This window comes from Geotrypetes seraphini, chromosome 15 (assembly GCF_902459505.1).
Source record: "Geotrypetes seraphini chromosome 15, aGeoSer1.1, whole genome shotgun sequence".
NCBI lineage: Eukaryota > Metazoa > Chordata > Amphibia > Gymnophiona > Dermophiidae > Geotrypetes > Geotrypetes seraphini.
The window spans coordinates 53,015,359-53,036,667 of NC_047098.1; the positions used below are offsets into that span (position 1 = coordinate 53,015,359).

At 41.4% G+C, this 21,309-nt stretch overlaps 1 protein-coding gene across 10 annotated transcripts in view; it reads right to left on the bottom strand.

The window, feature by feature from the left end:
- NF1 (neurofibromin 1) overlaps nucleotides 1-21,309 on the bottom strand; it is a 393,675-nt gene that overhangs the window by 75,122 nt on the left and 297,244 nt on the right. For all 10 annotated transcript variants that reach the window (XM_033922537.1, XM_033922541.1, XM_033922536.1 and 7 more), the window contains 8 exons: nucleotides 18,758-19,037; nucleotides 12,056-12,270; nucleotides 10,889-10,950; nucleotides 9,963-10,077; nucleotides 9,132-9,233; nucleotides 2,756-2,896; nucleotides 1,585-1,711; nucleotides 422-553 (listed from right to left, as the gene is read on the bottom strand). In XM_033922537.1, coding sequence (XP_033778428.1) covers nucleotides 422-553; nucleotides 1,585-1,711; nucleotides 2,756-2,896; nucleotides 9,132-9,233; nucleotides 9,963-10,077; nucleotides 10,889-10,950; nucleotides 12,056-12,270; nucleotides 18,758-19,037 — 1,174 coding nt within the window. The remainder of the gene's footprint in view (nucleotides 1-421; nucleotides 554-1,584; nucleotides 1,712-2,755; nucleotides 2,897-9,131; nucleotides 9,234-9,962; nucleotides 10,078-10,888; nucleotides 10,951-12,055; nucleotides 12,271-18,757; nucleotides 19,038-21,309) is intronic.

Genomic DNA, 21,309 nt, shown 5'->3' on the forward strand with positions numbered 1-21,309 from the left:
TAATGTAAAAAACTGGTTTAGGGGGTTCCTAGAACAAAGAACATACAAAGTGTTTCCGGATGATAAATATTCTTCCTCTTGGATGAATTCATGTGGAGTACCACTGGGTTCTCCTTTATCTCCTACATTGTTTAACATTTATTTAGTGTCCTTGGCACAGCTACTTCAAAGTTTACAAGTGGTGTTTTATATTTATGCTGATGACATCTCAATATTGCTTCCTTGTAAGAACATTTCCAATGAATTAATTACCCAAATTTCTAATATCTTGGAAAAGGTAGAATTATGGATGCTACAGGTCAAGCTGAAGCTTAATCCTGAAAAAACTAGGATTTTCTGGCAAGTCCCAATGAAAAAATTAAAGATACAAACATCCAACTGAAGGGTCAAAGTTTTCAGATAGCATCAATATACTCCTTACCTGCCAGATAAGCCACACTCTGCGTATTCACCTCAAATTTATCACAATTCCTATGTTTGTGAACCAGCGCCAATAATGTGTGCAAAATGCGGACTGTCCTTGCTACAATAGTAGCAGAAGGATGCCTGTAGCCTAAAACATGAAAAATAAACCAAGTTGCTTGCTAGTACACTATTGATGCACATAAAATACCTCAGGAATCTCATTTATCACTATTTGCAGTAAGTAGGAATCAGACTATTGTTTTACAGTCATGAAATACTATACACTGAAGACAAATAAGTTTAACTAAATAAATACCTAATAATAAAGGGCCTCTTTTTTCAAGCTACACTAGAGGTTTTTAGCATGAGCCAGCCTGCGCTTGAAAAAAGAGGGGGAAGTTATTGCCAATGATATTGCTGAAATGCATTTTCTAAGACAGGTATCATTTTGACAGGAGTCGCCATACAACACGAGTAACTGGAAAAATTGGAAGAGACTTTTTTGGTGGAATTCGTTGGGTCACATATATAAAATGGAAAAATCAATATCTATACAGAAAGGGAATTTCAAAAAATTTCAAGATGTGTGGGGGCCATTAACAAATTACTGCAATGAATAGATTTCATTTTTCCCTGAATGGTATAAGCTCAAGATAGGGGGACAGTGATAATTTAAAAGTTGTTTATAAATGGGAAGAAAGATAGGAAAGTATTCATTAAATGATATAAATGTTTATTACATAATATGAAAAGGGTGGGAGGGAGGAAGGTAAACTCTATAATTTGATTATTGCTGATCATTAAGTGTTTTATATAAGTTTAAATGATTGTACTTGTTGATACACTTATTGTAAGTTTGAAAAATGAATAAAGAATTTATAAAAAAAATTTGGTAGCTTATATATTTATAGATTTATTTAAATCATCTGGTCATGAAGATCTCTCAAGGTAGTGTACAAAATAAAAGCAAAAAGAAAATACAGTATAATAAATAAAACCAAAATTAAAATATAAACAGTTAGTTAAAAAAAAAAAAAACCCACCAGAAAAGAAAACCCCCATAACCCACCCCCACCACCACCACTTCAACTAAAACATAAATCCCCAGATATCTGCAATGTTTCTAATAATATCAGTTCAGACAGTTTGGCCTAGTGAAAAGCAACTAGGTGTGCCTACCTTTCAGAAGGTGTCCTACTAGTGCAAAGTTAAAGTTGGAGTTAAAATTGAGCCCAACAAAATGGTCCATTTGTTTGCAGTGCCATTCCAGTGGTCTCCTGATTTCCATAAACACTTCTTCTGGGCTCTGGTACACAAAAAAAAAGACAGATGCAAAAACATATTGGGGGGGGGGGGGGGGTTTCCCCTGCAAGTCATCCTTCTCTTGTTTCTTTGAGTTTCCAAGCTCAAGCTCAACCTGCCCAATTGCCTTTCTCTGCAGTTACCTGGGGTTTAACCCTATTTTAATTCCCTCTCTATTTCCTTATCCAACCTAGAGCAACTTGGTGAGAGATAAGGACCTCTGCTCTCTCTGAAATCTGTGTATTCTTCAGTCAGCTAAGGGCTCCTTTTACGAAGGCGCATTAGGGCCTTAACACGCGGAATAGCGTGTGCAAAAATGCCACGCACGCTAGCCGCTACCACCTACCTGAGCAGGTAGTTTTTCAGGTAGCATGCGCTAATCCGGTGTGTGCACTAAAAACGCTAGTGCACCTTTGTAAAAGGAGCCCTAAGTGTTAGCAAGTAGTAAATGGAACACTGTCTTAGCAGCATCTTTTGCCCCTAACACTTAATTTTCTTTAAAAACTACATTTCCAATTTATAGCAGAATATTATTGCCAAAACTATGAGCATGGTAGAAAGGGGAAATAAATATTACTTCTCCACTAGCTAAGTGCTGCTTAAAATGTTTAATTTGGGGGCTTTGTCGATGATAATGAGCAAGGAGGGGAATGGGGAGTCCTATGGCCTGCTGCCCTACTAATCTCTTAAGAGTTCAAAATTAAATTACCTCCCTCCTGGCTTTCTAGATGCTATCAACAACAAAAAAATCTGCTGTAAGTAAATCATTCCTTACTATACTGAAGGTATAGAATCACCAAAATTAATTATCCTTAAATAGCCTTCTTTCATAAAAAGAAAATGAGGCTTCACAGAATAAACAGGGATTTATTCTATACTCTTTCTACAGGGGCGCACTATTCTGATACTCTCAGTCAAGTTTAATTATAGTGCAAGTAGGAGATGATATATTAGTTTAACTCATTAAATAAAGCCGTACTCTATAACAGGTTTTTTGAAGCTCAGATGCAGCACTGGGATTTGTTCATCAGGAGCTGGATTGCTTTACCTTGTCATTGAATACGTGAAGGCTATCCAATGTGTGCAGGTTTTGCTCAAGAAGAGCTGTGCCTGCAGAATATAAATTCACTTCATCCAGCTGTAGCACTGCCACAGACACCCAGAAGAGGGCTTTGTGCATAGAGGAATCCTGATGAAAGTAAAGAAATAAGTCACTTCTAATCTTATTTATACCACACTGGCAGAAGTAAGCATTCATTTTCCCTTAATTATTATCATTTTGTTACATTTAATAAGATTATATATTTTCGCCACATAAAGTTTTCAAACCTATGTTTTAATATCAACTGAACAACATACAAAAAAAAAAATCATTCCTAGCATAGGGACTGACAAGAAGGGAAAACACAACAATAAAAATGCCATAAAAAACCAAAACCCTGTTATTTAGTTTCTCGAATGTACACCATGTACCCTTTATGCCAATCCTGAGCTCCCTGATGGTGCGGCTGATTGTCATGTCTTGTTTTTGCATAATTCCTAGTCGCTTGTCTTTGTATGCATCTGTATTTTCTAGTTGCATATGTATTTCTTGTATGCCCTTTGTTGCTTTGGTTGATCTCAATAAACATGATATAAAAAAAAAAAAAAAAAAAAAAAGGGAAACTACTTCAAATTTGAACAAAATGAGGTACATATTTGAAGTTATATCAGTAGGTGTTCAATTACATTGTTTGTATGTCATTATTAATTTTATGTATTGTATTTTAATGTTTTTAAAATGTGTATATTGCTTTTGGATGACCCTAGTGTTCAGGAAGGCAGTTTATACAAATATGAAATAAATAATTCTCATTTCATGCTGCAGCAAGTGAAATTTATTTTCTATCAGATCTATATTAAGGTAAAACTGGAGTTGTTAACAATTACAAGGTAAACAAGTATTACTATGTTTTTAGTTATTCTATTATTCCAGATAATAATTTTTGGAAGACTCAGATGATGTTCTTAATGCCTTTCCTTTGAAAGGCACTGTTACAGGAACGCTGAAACAGACTGTTATGACTTTAGAGAAAAGAAATGGTCCCAATTTGATTTGATCCTGTGCATTGATTATCAGACTCATTTTGGCTATGATCAAATATAAGTTCTAATTTTTCAGCTACGGATGATCCTTTTTGGATGGTCTGGCTGAAATTGAGAATCTGTGCAGCATTTTAAGAAGGGAGGAGAAAAGAAGGAGTAGTAACTCCACTATAGGCGTCAGAATGGAGGAAGCCACAGGTGCCATAGCACCCGCACCCCCAAAAATCTCCCTACACCCTGCTACCACTGCTGCTATTTCAGAAGCAGCAAAACAAAGATAGACACATTATGGAGCCACTCTATTAATTCTAGCGGCTGCCAGTTTTGCCACAGAACTGAAAGTGATGTCAAAGGGGGAGGGGCCAGCAGCTATGAGAAAGAATGGAGCAGTTCCATGATGCCTTTGATTTGCTGCCATTGGAGAGAAGGGTAGGGACACGCTGGATGGAAGGGGTGGGAGGAGGTCAGGTGCTGGATAGAAAGGGGGCGGGGGGTCAGGTGCTGGATAGAAAGGGGGCAGGGGGGGGCAGGTGCTGGATAGAAAGGGGGGTCAGGTGCTGGATAGAAAGGGGGAGAGAGGGGTTCAGGTGCTGGATAGAAAGGGGGAGAGAGGGGGTCAGGTGCTGGATGGAAAGGGGGAGAAACATAAAAACATGTTGGCAGATAAAGACCAAATGGCCCATCCAGTCTGCCCATCTACAGCATCCATTATCTCTTCTCAAAATGGGTCAGTTGTTGTATGGAAGGGAAGAGAGTGAGAGAAAGGGTAAGGGTGCAGACACTAGATGGAACGGAGATAGACACAGGCAGACGCTGGATACAAGGGGGAGAGAGGTCAGATGCTGGATGAAAGGTGGGAGAGAGAGAGAGGGGAAGGGAGGTAGGGCAGATGCTGGGAAGAAGGGGGAGAAGAGGAGAGGAAGCAGACACTGGATGGAAGGGGAAGAGAAAGGAGGGACAGATACTAGATGGAAGTGGGAGACAGAGTCAAATGCTGGATCAGGAAGAAGAAAGAGGATAGAGTTAGTGAGAGACTGTGAAATAAGAGGAAGTGAAATAGGAGAGCCAGAGTGAGGAAAAGAGATGGCAAGTTGTAGGTGTTTGATTCTTATTACATTTAAAATAGAGGTAGAATGGGGTTGATTAGTCTTCTTGTATTAGCTGCTTTGAGAGAAATGTAAATGTAAATACTTGTTTTATAGACTCTTTAGAATGGGGTTGATTAGTCTTCTTGTATTAGCTGCTTTGAGAGAAATGTAAATGTAAATACTTGTTTTATAGACTCTTTTTTTGTTCAATAATTGTATTTTGTTGAAGTATAAATAAATGATAGATAAAAAAAAGTTTAGGAGCCTTAACATTATCCTGCTGCAAATCTGGAAGCCAGACTCAGATTCAACGTTCTTGCTTTTTATTTTAGGTAATGAGAAAAATAAACAGTGAAGTATGCAGACAAAGTTAGCACATAAAAGACTGTACTAACTTATCAGCCAAGCTAACCATCTGCAGTCTGAATTTTGGTTACTATGTAGTTAGCTTTCAAGTGACCACTGTAACCCAGATAATTCAATGTTTATGCCTGGCAATATATATCCAGGCAGGGGAAGGAAAAAGAACGCCATCTTGTTCCCTCCTTCCCCCGCCGATCATCGCCTGAGGTTCCACCGGCCAGCACAGAGCAACAGCGGCAAATCGCCCCAGCTCCCACAGCAGCAAGCAGACCAGCTTAGACTGCCGACCGCGACTAGATTCCAGGCAGGAGAAGGAAAGAGAACGTCTCTTACTCCTCCCTTCCCCCGCTGATCACTGCTTGAAGCTCCACCCGGCCAACACAAGCTCTAACTCTCCCTCAAACTATCTCTATCCTCACATACACCACTATTACACGTAACATGCCTCCGACACCCCAAACCACCCCCTCCTTACCCCGCCCTCCCACCACAACCCTAACCCTTCTCACAACACTATACTTCACCATCCCCATTCATCACAGGCCAAGGGAAACACGGTGACCTTGCCTCCCAATACAAAAACAGCCGTACCAGGAACCCTGCCAACCTCATCCCCATCCTACCCTCCCCACCAGCCCCCGCCAGCAACACACTCAAGTTCGCACTCATCAATGCAAGATCAGTTAATAACAAAACCTTCATTCTCCATGACCTCATCTGTGACAACACTTGGGTAACTGAAACCTGGCTCCAAGACAACGATGGGATAGCACTAGGCGAACTGTGTCCTCCAGATTACCAGGCCCTAGCCTACTCACGCACCATAGGGAGAGGAGGCGGAGTGGCCACCATACCAAAACTGATAAACACTATCAACACTCCCACCCTAGAGGCTCTTGCCTTTACCATGGGCCACAAACATAAAATTGCTTTCATTCTACTCTACAGTGCCCCACACTTCCCAGCAGAAGCCCTAGAGTCCCTCCTCAAATTCATCACCGAGCTATCCATCTCACACAAACATGTGACCATCCTGAGAGACTTCAACTTCCCAGACTACCCCAACACCTCAGGAATGAATGACAGCTTCCTCTCCTCCCTCACTGACCTGAGAATACACCAAGCTGTAACAACCCTCACACACTCAGCAGGCAATACTTTAGACTTAATCTTCACCCATGGGGACCTGACTGCAGAGCCTCAACAAACAATCTGCATCATTATATCTGTCCCATGGTCAGACCACCACCTCATTGAGTTCCAACTCCCAAATGAAACTACCCCAGCCCCGCTGAAAGGCTCTATCCCACCCAACCAACATCGAATTCCCAGCTCAGTCAACCCTACAGTCATGGCCGCAGGCATTCACAATCTAAATAAAACCTGCACCAAACACCCACACTCCATTGACCTAGCAGCCATCACTTGGCACTCCAACATCCAGTCTCTCTGTAACAGCCTCGCTCAAACAAAAACAACGCGAATAACCACCAACAAAACACCTGCCCCCCTGCCACCTCCAATCCATAAAGAGATCACTGAGGAAAGCAAAAAACCTGGATCAAACATTCAAATTCAGAATCCAAAACTCACTGGGAAAACATAGCCACTACTTACAAAGCCGCCATCCTAGAAGCAAAGAAAGCCTACTACTCTCACATCCTACAGAAAGTCCCATCTAGGTCCAAACAACTCTTCACCAACACCCAAGGAAAAAAAAAAAAAACAATCTAACTGAACTTGATAGTTAGGCTCTCTCGGATTTCTTCCAGTCCAAGGTATAAACCATCAGCAATAATCCCGACACCATCAACAGCACAAACCCCCCCATCAGCATACCCCCAACCTAACCCCAATACTCCATCCTCTACCACCCTATCCCAATTTCACATGGCCACCCATGCTGATGTGCTCGAAACCCTGAGAGAATTAAAGCCCTCCAGCACCATCCTCGACCCCTGCCCATTCAGCCTCCTACTATCCACAGAAGATGCCATGGCAGAATTTATCCTCCCTATCATTAACTCCTCCCTCTCCTTGGGGACAGTACCACTCAGCTGGAAGTCGGCTATTATCCAACCCACACTCAAGAAACCCACCCTCGACCCCAACGAACCTGGCAACTACCGACCAATCTCCAAACTCCCATTTGGCTCCAAACTCCTAGAATGAATAGTGCTCCGCCGCTTATATCCTTTCATAGAAGAACAAGCGACCCTATCTCCTTCACAATCTGGCTTCCAAAAAGGCTACTCCTGGATATCATAGATGACAGTTGGTCAATACTCAACAAAGGCAGCGATGCCCTACTGGTCCTACTTGACCTCAGCGCTCGCTGCCTTTGACATTGTCGACCATCACCTCTTCTTATCCAGACTCTGTGCCCTCGGAATCAAGGACTCAGCCCTCCAGTGGTTCACCTCCTTCCTTCACCAAAGAACACAAACAGTCCTACTAGGGCCGACCAAATCTGACCCCAAACCTATCAAATATGGTGTTCCCCAAAGCGCCCTTCTACCCCCTCCCCCCTCCTTTTTAACCTCTACATCAGACCTGTCCTAGATATAGCTCAGAAGTACAACATCAAACTTCACTCTTATGCTGATGACATCCAGCTGCTTCTCCCACTAGGCGAAAACTGATCATCCCAAATTGATAACCTCCAACTCTGCCTCTCTGACATGAAACCTGGTATGTCAAACAACAAACTACAGCTGAACGCCTCCAAAACCGAACTCTTATGGATTAGGGAAAAAAGTACCAAATACACCTGCCCAACTCTATCATGGGCCTCCACCTCAATAACAGCAGCAGATTAGGTACGCAGCCTAGGAATAACATTAGACGGCCACCTGTCCCTGTCCACCCACATATCTCAAATAGCCTCCACCTCCTTCTACTACCTCCGCCAACTGAGAAGAATCAAACCTTACATCTCCAAACCTGAACCTAGCCCAACTCCTCTACCCCTATGTTCTCTCCAGGATGGTTTACTGTAACTCCCTATTTAATGGAATGACCAAAAAAGATCTCAAATGCCTCCAGCATGTACAAAATGCAGCAATCCACCTCTTACACAACCTCAACTACCATGACCCTATCTCCTCAGCCCTCCACGCAGAGCACTGGCTCCCGATCAACCAACGTTGTGCTTTCAAGGCCCTGGTGATAGCACATAAAAGAATCTATGCCACCACCCCAGCATACATAGGATCCAAGCTAACCCTGTACACCCCCACCCGCCTCCTCTGCTCTGAAACAGAGAAATGCCTATGTATCCCCCCAGGAAGGTCTCTCCTGTCAGAAACCGCCCGCAAACGCTCCTACAGCCACTTCATCCCCCATCTCTAGAACCAACTCTCCCCACAAATCAGACTATAGAACTCTCTGATGACCTTCCAGAAAGCAGTAAAGACCCTCCTCTTCAACTGAAATTCTAACTGTAAACTACCCCTTGACCCCCTTCTTTCTGCACTCTCCTGTACTTAAGTTGCTGTATAGTCTTGTACTGTCCAAAATGTTTTCCATTGTGAATGTTGGCTTGTAACCCGTTCCGAGCTACTGGGAGGATGGGATAGAAATCGAAATAAATGAATAAATAAAAATTCAGTCCTTAAGTGTTTAAAAACCTCAGGAATAATTCTAGTTCAAAAATAAAATACATAATTCAGTTGAAAGATTATAGTTTCTGTTGCTATAAATAAAACTCATTCACATGGGACGCCGGTAAGAGTAAAAAGCATGAATGTTTTCATATGAACAGAAAGATTGTAAGTCAGGAAAAGTATCCAGAAGTTTTATTGATATTGCTTAGACATATTTTTATGATTAAAATCAAACTCTGAATGCATTATTTTTCAAGACAACCAAGATTAATGATGCACCAACCTTATTCAAAAGTGGCTGGAGTTTGGTTAATGCTATAACTGTAGCTTCTATTAAAACTTGGCTGTTATAATTGTCAGGTCCTTTAAGGCAGCTCTCCAGTCCCTTCAGTGGAAACAAAATCAATTAAATGCTTCACATATGCCATATAAAATCCAAAGCATTTGTTTTTCAAAGCAAGCATGATTTTCAGTCAGCCTTTGAAGAAGTAAAATGGTGCTCAAGGCAACTAGCAAGGGGAGGAATGTCCTTTCAATGACACATCCACATGGAAGCTTATTTCCACAGCTGTAGTAACAGTGGTGAGAGGGCATGCTTGTATCCTTTCTTCCTCCTAACCAGTGCCCAATTGCCCACCCTTTTGCCAGCTCTGCTAACATTTACAACAACAGAATTCTGTTTAAGCGATATCTATTAATCAGGATGATGGATCTCCAAATGCTTACCACAACCAAAGGGTGTAGCATACTGATTGTGGTTGAAAAGTGAAAACCTGCATCACTTATACAGTCAGTTTTAGCTGTCCACATGGTTTGAGTGCAGAAGTGAACGCTAACACCACACAAACAAATTTTCTGAATCTAGAGTCTACAAGGCTAGAGCACAAAGAAAGTGTTTGGTTTTATGATGCAATAAACGTATGCAATTTTTGTCTCCTAGAAAGATCACCATCAAAGCTGGGCCATTATAATAACGTTAGTACAAATACATTTGAATGATTGGACTTTTCTTAATCTCGATTTACTCCAAATACAAAATCCAGGGCATATGAAGAATGTACTCTTCAGCAAACTATGTGTGCAATAGCAAAACGAATGGAGGGTAGATGCATACCTTACTAAGGATACGGATGATCTGTTTTATCTGCCCGTGTGATACTCGTTTACTTATACAGCCAAAAACTACAAGAGCCCTTGGTTGCAAGGATGGATTATACTGAAATGCAAACCTGACAGGAGAAAGAAATTGTTAAAATAAGAATGAATATTTTTACCAATATATATACATGACAACTTTGGTGGTAATTTTATAAGCAACTTGGGTATAGTACAATATTTTATGTGCTCAAGTAGTCACCTATAATTATCCCAGGGGTGAAGATAGACATTGAGAACATAAACCCTTTACTTTTATGCAATATACATGTAAGTGTTCTGAGGGACAAAGAATGGGTGGATTAAGGTCAGTACTTACACATATATTTTATAAAATACATGCATATGCGCTGACCTCTATCTGCACATACAGCACAAGATTCCTCCTGTTTCAGAACAGGTGTGTGGCAACTTTTGAAGAGACACTTTTATAAAAGTATACAGACCAATATGTTTTCTTTATAAGATAGGAGCAATTTTTGCACCTATGTGCATTTTTTTGCATAGGCACCCTGCTATAAATTACCCTCACTGTGAACAGAATATCTACTCTGAAACAGTTAAATTTAAAAAAAATTATTTTGATTATTATCAGGGTTTGTTTTTTTTTTTTTTGCCTTGCTTCCTTTTTCAAGTCCATACCCCACCTCTGAATGCATAGCTGGGGCTCTGGAGAATCTTGCTGGTAGGACTCTCTATCAAGTTCACCCTCCTTGATGCTCACTGGTAAGAAGAGACTGCCATCCTTCTTGCCCTCTTCCCCACGCCTGATAGCATCCACCTCAACAGTAAGCCTAGCCACTGGAACCAAATCTAGGTACAGTAGGCCTATCCCACTTCAATGATTAACCCCCCCCCCCCCCCCCCCCCAACAACCCAACTTACTTTTGTGCTAGTTCTGTCCATTGATCTAGCCATTTGCATGCTGGAATGTCTCTCATACAAGCCTAAAAAGCAAAAATGTAATCTGAATATATGTATGGTGCCAACAAATTATAAGGATACACTGGAAAAAACCCCAAACTACTAAAGTTTAATATCCTTTTATAATACCTCATTAAACATACAATTTTAGCTTTCATAATAGTTTGTGTTTAAGCACACAGATTGTACAGAATTCACAAATTCTATTAAAGTGGGTAAATATACTGTGAAAAGGTAGGTGTTGACAAAAATGCAAACATTGAGGGGGCATATTTCCTCTGAGGGATTGTCAGTAAGTATGAGTGTGTGGCCACAAGGACAGCCCTCATTTTTGGTAAATGTTCTTGTTTACTATCTGTCTGTATATTTAGTGGAGTTGCAAACAAAAATTTCACCCATCTCTGCCTATCCCTAATGGAATCTCCTCCATCCCCACCCATACCTGCAGGAGTCGATGCTATCATTTACTTGTTCGCAGCCCTCCATTTCCTCCTGGTCCCAATAGCCTCTCATGATTTTTTGAACAGTATTCACTATTTAACTACTGAATAATCTAAGCCTCATTCTGGTACACACACCAGTGGCCTCTCTTGGTACGTTCAAAGCCTTATTTTGGTACACCAATTGCCTTACTAAGTGCATTCCAAGTCTCATTTTAGCATCACTAGAGATTTTGACTATACTGCAGGAATCCTGAAGTAACTTATTCCATCGTTGCAATCCCCATTCCCGTGCAGCTCTCTAATCTTTACTTATTATATGAATAATAATAATAATAATAGCTTTATTCATATCCCGTCTTACCTTTCAGTTCAAGACGGTTTACAACAAGAGAGGCTGCATGAATGCAGCTAAGTTAAATCATGAGCATGAAGTAAGAGGAAACAAACAGGCATGTAATGTAGTTATATACAACAGTTTAGATCTGAGCTGCATGAAATCAAATTCAGGTTGCACTTGATAATGGTGCCATTAACTGGTTTAAACTTCACAAGCTGGGCCTATCTGTGAGGTGAATGAAAAAGTCTAGACAAAGCAGCTGGTGCAGGGAACTCCAAAGTAGACATGGGCTCTGGCTAGCTTTATAAAACTGCCATACAATTTATTTGGTCATTCTTTCAACTGTACCTCCATTATCTCCAGCAAAGCTTCTGTGACCGTCTCCAGTGATGTCAAAGCAAATGTTTCTCTCTCATAGGACCCAGGTGAGAACGATCTGTCCCTGTAGCTGGAACGGAAGGCTATGACTGCTGCTGACTTCACTTTACTAATTCCAAACAGCAAGTAGAATTTGGGCAATGAAAACTCTGTTAGACTGAGTCTTAAAACTTGCTTGGTCTCCTCTGTTAAGGAAAATATAGCACACATTTAATATCTGAAGTGTTTTAGTACACACAACTGAGGTACATCAATTACAACTGAAAGAGCAAGCTTACAGAATATTTTTCATGCAAAATCTAATTAATTGGGTGAGGATGCCTTATGAAAGTTAGGTGGACTTTCTAAGGGCTTTAGTCCTTTCTAAATAGAAGACCAAGGCTCTCTTGTAATTCAGTGTGTGCAGAGCACTTTCACTGTAATGTGCCTGAAGCATGGTAAAAGTTTTGCAGAACAAAAGACTGATATAGAAATCTGAATATGCTGTATGTTCTATTAAAATTGAATAAATAAAGAAAGAAATAAAAAAGAAATCTGACATAACCTTAAAGAGAACTTGAGACGAGTGCAAAAAACTACCCTATTGCTTAAAGCAGGGGTGCCCAATAGGTCAATCGCGATCGACGGGTAGCTCGCCAAGGCAAAGTGAGTCGATCACCCAGGACTCATTTTGCCTTGGCGATCTATCAGGCCGATCAATCTTCCTCTCTCCGATGTCAATTCTGCTGTCGGAGAGGAAGTTCGGGCCAGCCTATCGCTGCCTGGCTGGGCGGAACTTCCTCTCCAAAGGCAGAATTGATGTTGGGGAGAGGAATGCTGGTCGGCCCGAAGCAGGGAGAGCATGGGGCAGCGGCGGCTTTGGGGCCTGTTATTCATTGGTGGCGGTTTGGGTCCTGTTCCCTGATGGCAGCGGCAGTGGCATTGGCTTGGGGAAGGGCAGGGAGAAAGAAAGAAAGGGGGCAGGCAGGGAGACAGAAGGAAAGAAGAGAAACAGAAAAAAAGAAAGGGGGCATGAAGAGAGAAAGAAAGAAAGGTCAGGGAGAGAGGAAGAAAAAGTTGGGGGAGGAAATGAGGTGTGGAAGAGAGGAAGCATACAGGCTGAAAGAAAGATTGGATGCAGTCAGAAGAAGAAAGTGCAACCAGCGAATCATGAAATCACCAGACAAGGTAGGAAAAATGATTTTATTTTAAATTTAGTGATCAAAATGTGTCTGAATTTATATCTGCTGTCTATATTTTACAATATGGTCCCCTTTTACTAAACCGCAATAGTGGTTTTTAGCGCAGGGAGCCTATGAGCATCGAGAGCAGCGCTGGGTATTCAGCGTAGCTCCCTGCGCTAAAAACTATTATTGTGGTTTAGTAAAAAGGGAGGGGGGTGGGTATTTGTCTATTTTTGTATGGTTGTTACTGAGGTGACAGTGCATAGAGTCATCTGCTTTGACCTCTTTGAAAAAACCCCGGAATAGGAATGATAATTAACAATTCTATGCGTACAGTGTGCGTTGTGTTTTTTCTAAATTTTATTGTTGGTAGATCATTTTGACTTGGTCATTTTAAAAGTAGCTCGCAAGTCAAAAAAGTGTGGGCATCCCTGGAGCTCATTCATTCTGTGCACTTAAGTCACTATCACAAAAAAAGAAAACTTCTAAAGCCTGCTTAATACCCCATGTCAAGATCACATGATACTCGGGGAAACTTCAACAGAGGTAAGCCCTGCATGAACTGAACAGCTAAAGGCAGCACAAAGATTGGTTTCCCTTGAACTGGCATGATCAGTCATAGGGAATTCCCCTGTTTTATGGGTCTTCTCATGAAAAGTTCCAGAAGAGGAAAGAACCACAGTTGCCTTGGTAAATGTGGCATGATGAGAATTGTTTTCCTGTCAGAGTTTCAGAAGAATTTTCACTATCAAGGGAATTGGATGAGGACAAAAACCTTCCTCCCAATGGGAAAGATTTTGATGCTAGTCTGTTATGTGTGTCTGTCTTGGAGCATGAATAACACATTTTCTTGTTGTGAGGAGTGGCAAAAACATCTATCAAGGGCATACCTCACTCTTGAAATATCATTTGAGTCATATTCTCTTCCAAAGGCCTCTGATTTAGGCATAGGGAATAATCAGCTTGTCTGCAGGGAGTTGCTCTTTTCTGCCAAGTAAGTAGCTGAGAGGGTCATTCTGTGAGAAATGGTCCAGCTTCATATTCTGACAGCTTCCCAACATAGGAATTATGACCCTGTTCTTCTTTGCTTGTTGATCTCTGAAAGCCTTTAGAGCAGGGGGTGCCCACACTTTTTTGGCTTGCGAGCTACTTTTAAAATGACCAAGTCAAAATGATCTACCAACAATAAAATTTTTTTAAAAACCACAAAACACACTGTACGCAGATAAAATGTGAATTATCATTTATATTCCGGGATTTTTTCAGAGGTCAAGGCAGATGACTCTATGCAATGTCACCTCAGTAACAACTATACAAAAATAGACAAATATACCCCCCTCCTTTTTACTAAACCGCGATAGCAGTTTTTAGCGCAGAGAGCTGCGCTGAATGCCCTACGCTGCTCTTGACACTCATAGGCTCCCTGTGCTAAAAACCGCTATTGCGGTTTAGAAAAAGGGGGCCATAGTGCAAAATATAGACAGCAGATATAAATTCTCAAAACGGACACATTTTGATCACTAAATTGAAAATAAAATCATTTTTCCTACCTTTGTTGTCTGGTGATTTCATGAGTCTCTGGTTGCACTTTCTTCTTCTGACTGTGCATCCAATATTTCTTCCCTTTCAGCCTCCTGTATGCTTCCTCTCTTCCAGACCTCATTCCCTCCCCAAACTTTTTCTTCCTCTCTCCATGCCCCCTCCCCTTTCTTTCTTTCTCCCTGCCCCCCTTCTTTCTTTCTGTCTCCCTGCCCTCTTTCTTTCTTTCTGTCTCCATGCCCTCCCCCAAGCTACTGCCGCCGCCATCGGGGAACAGGCCCCCAAGCCACCACTGCCCCAAGTTCTCCCTGCTTCCCGACACAGAAGCGTCGGGCCGACCAGCATTCCTTTCCGATGTCAGAATTGATGTCGGGGAGAGGAAGGTTGATCGGCCTTGAGCTTCTGCATCAGGGTGCAGGTAGAACGTGAAGGCAACGCGAGTCTATCACGGAGCCCGGTATGGGCTCTGCGATCGACTCACCTTGCCTTCATGATCGGCCTTTTGGGCACCCTGGCTTTAGAGCATTTCATATTGCTCTAATTCCAGGAAACTGGAACCCTTCTACATGAACTTCCCAGCCCTGTCTTGGCACATCTTGTTGTGAGCATTTTTTTTTATACTGTGGAATTTGAAAGGGAATGCCTTTTCCTAAATCCTGAGTACTATCTAGCAAGACTTCAATGAATCCCAATTATAGTGACGGACTTATTTGGAACTTGGGGTAGTTTTTAAAGAATCCTAGTAAATCCAGCACCCGGATGATTGTACATACTAATCCTTCCGATTCTTCTCAAGACATATTCTTTATCATAGGGAAACACATCCACTTCCAATCTGCCCAGATACGCTACTACGATTGCAGGCATTTTGTGAATATCCAAGGTACTGAGATGACATCAAATGGCAGCATGGGTTACTGGTAGTGGTGTTTTCCTATGATGAATCTGAGATACTGCCCTATGACTGGGATGTACATGTATCTCTATGTGAGTGTAGGCGTTCTTTTAAGTCCAGAGAAAATAACTAGTCTGTTTCTTGGGAAAAAGGGAATTAGGGTGTGTGAGGAAATCTACAGAACACTACCACTCTGCTGGATACTCCCTCACAATGTCAGAACCACCTTAACACAGGTGGCTCCTCCTTAGGGCGAAGTGACACGGGAAGGAGGAGTCAGGGAAGCAGCTACCAGAAAATATAAGAGACACGGCCAGAACTAGATTAGAGAGGCCCAGAGGGAACAGGAGGAAGAAGTGGCCCCAGTATATGCCTTAACTACAACTACTAGACGTTTTGCTTGGCTGAGATAAGCCAAACCTTTTCTTGTTGAACACTTGGAAACTTGACTCTTATGGCTGGGACTAGCCCTTGTTACCTGGCTGAAGGAAGACTGTTACATACCATGGTCCAGATCTTGGGTCCTGTCAGCCACAGGCCTACCCCTCAGGACTTTTGAACCAAAAAACAGCTCATTGTATGCCTGGCCTTGTGAAGTAACAGGGAGTAGGATTTTCATTTTTTGAGTTAATAAAGAATTTTCCTTTAACCTTCTCTGCTTGTGTTTGGCTGTTTGGGTACTGGCCCAGATCCTACTCCGCTCACGTTGTTACAGGGTACCCTAGGTATTCATCCTAAACTTCTCCCTTACCAAAAAATTGTTCATAGTCTTTAGGACTAGGATGACATGGACTCAAATCTTTTTCATGACATCTTTTCCCTTTTCCGCTGATGGAATGGGTTTGAACACGTTTTCATCTAAAAGGGAAGAGTTCCTCTGTCTTTTCCGATACTGAGAACTTGGACAATATTACAGAGTTTTCAATAGATACTAGATGGATGATTTTCAGAACCCACCAATCAGAGGTAAGGGGTCAGCAGTTTGCATAAAAAACAACAGACTCCCTATTACCAGTGTGTTGTCCAGTAAGAATACTGAGATATTATGTTTAAGTGGAGGCAGTCTGCCTCTGGTTTTGGCTGTATTGCTGGTTGGATTTTTTGAGTCCTCTGCTGTCTGGCTTGACAGCAAGGTCCCTGTCTATAAATGGAAGAGCAGAAGGGAATAGGATACCTATGCCTTTGAAAGCAGTAAGATCTCTTTTTCCCTTACTCATAGAAAAGGAAGACAGGTCAGAAGTGGGCCTGGAGAGCGTCTTAAGAGTGCTGTGTTGCTTGATCAGGGTAGAAACCTCCTGCAAATTAGCTCTGAAAAGATTCTAAGAAACAGCATGTCAGTAGATTTTTCCTAAGGTCTGAAGCCCGGAGACAAGCAAGTCTCTAGGAACGAATATCTATTTGCAGAAGCCCTTGATGCCATATCAAAAATATCAACTCAATCATACAAAACTCACATATCAAAAATATCACAGGTCACTCAGACATGTATTTTTCGCATTCCTTCCTTTTTCCCATTGGTGAACTGAGCTGCTAGGCCTTCTCCCAAAGGAGTGTATGCAAACTTCTTAACACTGTGCATAATATTCCGCAAACATGAACAGCTGATAAAAAGCTATGCAGAAAGTGAACTAAGTTTCACTCCCTGGGTCAACAGAGGAGTAAATCTTGGAACTTTTGGCTTTTTTGAAAATGGAATCAACTACCTCAGAATGGTGAGGAAGCTGCTGTTTCTCAAATCCAGGAGCCTCTAGATTCTATACACAGCCTCGACCTTCTACATTAAATGGAGTGACATCAACTTCTTCTCACACATTCAATAAATGAAAGATAACTGTTGAGGAAATAGGCCTGATGGCAATCTACTTGAACCCTCTTCAAAGAAAACATCTGGCTCATAATCAGAATCCCTGGAATGTCAGAATCCCTGGAATGTTCAGTGTCAGACCCAGAAATATTACTCCAGAGTCTGGATTTTTGTCTATCTTGACCTACTGATATTAGTATCAAGCACTTGGCATTGAGACACTAATACCTCAGTAAAGTTTTTCCCTTGATGCCCTGGAGATCGATAGTAGTGGAACATTCTGAGATCCTTTAAGCTTTTGGCATAGATATCTCTCCTGCAGGCAGTATGTGGGTCTTGAGGACTGGCTGGATGTCTCTCTTCATCAACATCATCTGTGTTGAAGCTGAGGAATGGTGCTAAGTAAAGATGTGTTCCATCTGCTCCTCAGAGGCTGTTATCAACATAGGTGTAGGGAAAGAGGTAGGAATGGCCATCTTCTGAGTCACCCGGGCAATACTGGTCGCCAAGTCTTAGAGTCTAGCAGACTGCTGCATCCCATACAATACTGAGGAGTATGAATGATCCTAACATTGAGGGTTCTTTGAGGACACCAGCAACCTTGGTTCTCTTGACACCAGGCTCTGATGAGGTGCAATGTCCATGTACCTCAGTCTCTGCCTAGCATTCGGCATCACAATCCCTTGATGTCAAAATTCAAAAATGAATCCCTTATCTTCTTTGCGCAAGACTTATATGATTATTGGTCTTAATGGTATCAATGTCAAGAGTGAATGATACATTCTTGTTGCCAATGCATCCCTAGCATTTGATACAGCTCCAGGACCCATGAAGACTGATGCCTCCGATACTGAATTCGATGGACTGGACTTATCTGTGCCAAAGATACTTGAGTCCTTCTTTGGACATCTGCAAGAGGGATCATGGTCAGAGCCAAGACATTGTTGGCACCAGTTATGGTATCTGCAGCGTATATGGTCCTGCAGGGTTTTTACTGGAATATGTCTGAAATCAAATGACTTGATTTTGAAAATTAGTACCCAGACCCTCCCAATTACCAGTAGATAATCCATGGAAGTTTATCATGTTGATTTTATGTAATGCTTATGGTATGTGCAACATGGTACAAATATACAATGAAATTTCACACAAGATTTCACTCATCTATGTGTAAAAGGTTCAATAGGTTCATTTATGATGTACAGTCTGCATAATCCAAGGAAACAAAAATGATTAACCTAGGAACAGCATAATGCCTTACTTGAACTTACCAGTGAAGTTAAGTTGTGAGCAGGTACACAATGAATGAATTATATTGATGACTAGGCCATGGGTGGAAGCTCTCAAAGACAGTGGACCTGTGGCCACTAATAAAGTGACTACGTGGAAAAGATAGGGAAGGTGTGCTGCCACATCCAGGGAATTGTTAAAAGACAGCATTAGCATATATCGAGCAAGGATAGCAATATCATCCCACATCAGATGCTGCTCCAATGTAGGTGTAGGAGACAAGCAGGTTTTATCAATTATTTTGCACATTCTTCCAATCACCTGCATGCAAATAAAAAAGCTTCAATCAAAGATAACATTTTGTCTATACACATAAAATTATAAAGGTAATAATATACTAAAAAATAAACAAAATAAAACTTATTGTTTATATAGTGTCAAATAGAAGGCAACTCATGTGACACTCAGTAATACACACAAACAAAGAGGAGAAAAAAGCCTCAAAACCTTTTTGACAGCGCCATACACACAGTACTTCAAAGTTGTCTATTCTTCTCATCAACATATAAAAACTCCACAACAAATTGTTAACTCAGTCTCAGAACAATAAATCAAAGCCATCCATATGAACAATCAAGGGAACTTATCTGATGACGAAAATCCACTGTGGCTCATTTCTTATACTTCAATCTTCATCAACAACTGCCACCACCACCCAGGGTCCCAAATTCGGGTTGCAGTTGATGATGAAGAAATGATCCACAGTGGATTTTTGTCATCAGATAAGTTCTCTTGATTGTGCATATGGATGGCTTTGATTTATTGTTCTGAGACTGAGTTAACAATTTCTTGTGGAGTTTTTTATACTGATGAGAAAAGATAGCTATGAAGTACTGTGTGTATGATGCTGTCAGAAAGGTTTTGAGGCTTTTTTCTCCATTTTGATTGAATGAGCTGCCATTTGACACTATATAACAATAAGATTTATTTTGTTGGGCTATACAGGAAATGCAAATAGCTCGGAGTATGCATATGTAAAAGTGGCCTGCAGTACTTGCATATGTTAAGTTGTGATGTGGGAATGGCTGAACTGCATGACTAATGCTCAGATGATATGAACTGGAACCAGGAGGAGTCTACATCAGAGGTTCCAGGACACAGGAATGACAGTATATAGGTGTCATGCTACCAGAAGGGAAGATTAGGTTCTTATCTCTATAATCTTCTTTCCAGTATAAAGAGATGTGAGTCTTGACCAGTGGGTTTTTCCCTTCACCCATGAGGAATGCAGAAGGCGTCATCCACATTTTTCAACTCTGCCTCTTTGTGTCACTGGGCAGTGCTTCAGCTCCTCAGTTTGTACCAAAGCAATGGATAACCCTTAAGGAGGAGAAAAAACAAAGAGGGCATGGGGAACTTACTGACAAATCAAGTCTTTTCTGTTCTGCAACAATGACATTTAATTAAACAATTAGACATGTAACCTAAACATGGTGGAACCACACAAGCCACTTACCTGAGTGCAACCAGCACTAATATTTATGCAACTCCTAGTCTCCCCTAAATGTTTGTCTATAGAGCTAACTGTTAGTTCTTTGTACTTGTTAAACCAAAGAACAGTAATCATCTTCTTATTCTCTTGGTAGTTCACAGGCCAGCATCTGGATACACACACATATGTCCAAGACAGAAAGCCGGCTAAGCAACAATCTGACAGGGCAGGCCGTCAAGACTCAAATCTCTTTATACTGGAAAGAAGATTATCACAGTAAGAATCTAATATTTCCTTCCAGTGCACAAAAACATGAGTCTTGACCAATGGGACATACCAAAGCTGTCCCCTGAGTCTAGGGTGGGGCAGATGAGCCTGCTGCTAGCACCGAGGACTCAAATGTTGTGTCCATTTGTGCCTTGTAGCTGCCTTATAAATCTCTGGCAGGATTCTGCCCATGAGGAAGCCACACTGCTGATGGAATTTGCCTTCAGAGAAATTGGTGGCTGTTTATCACAGCCAATGTATGCAGTTGAAATAGCCATGCAAATCCATTTGGAAATGGAAATCTTTGAGGCAGGCTTTCCCTTTCTGCTAAGGTTGATTAACACATACACACACACAAAAAAAAAAGATCTAAAAGACGAAAATTATTTGTCACCTCAACATAAAGGAGAACTCTCCTCACATCCAGGAACACCAAATCTTTGTACTCTTTCTTCATGCCTGTGACATGGAACGCCGGAAGCTGGACTTCCTGATTTACATGGAATGCCAAGACAACTTTTAGCAAAAAGCGTAGAAACACGCCCACCTCCATAAATCTGAGGAAAGGCTCTCTTCATGATAGTTGAGGCGATAGCCACTAGAACAACCATCTTTACTGTCAGATCCATCAGTGACACATTCTGTAAGGATTCATAAGGGCTTTACAGAGGGCCCATAGAACAATATTAATATTCCAAATAGGAAATGGTTGTCACACGGAAGAATGCTGTTGCAATGCACTCTTCAGGAATCTGGCTAATATCAAGATGGGAAGCTAAGGACACTTTAACCACTTGAGGTCTAAAGTACGAAAGACTCACCACCTGTACCTTG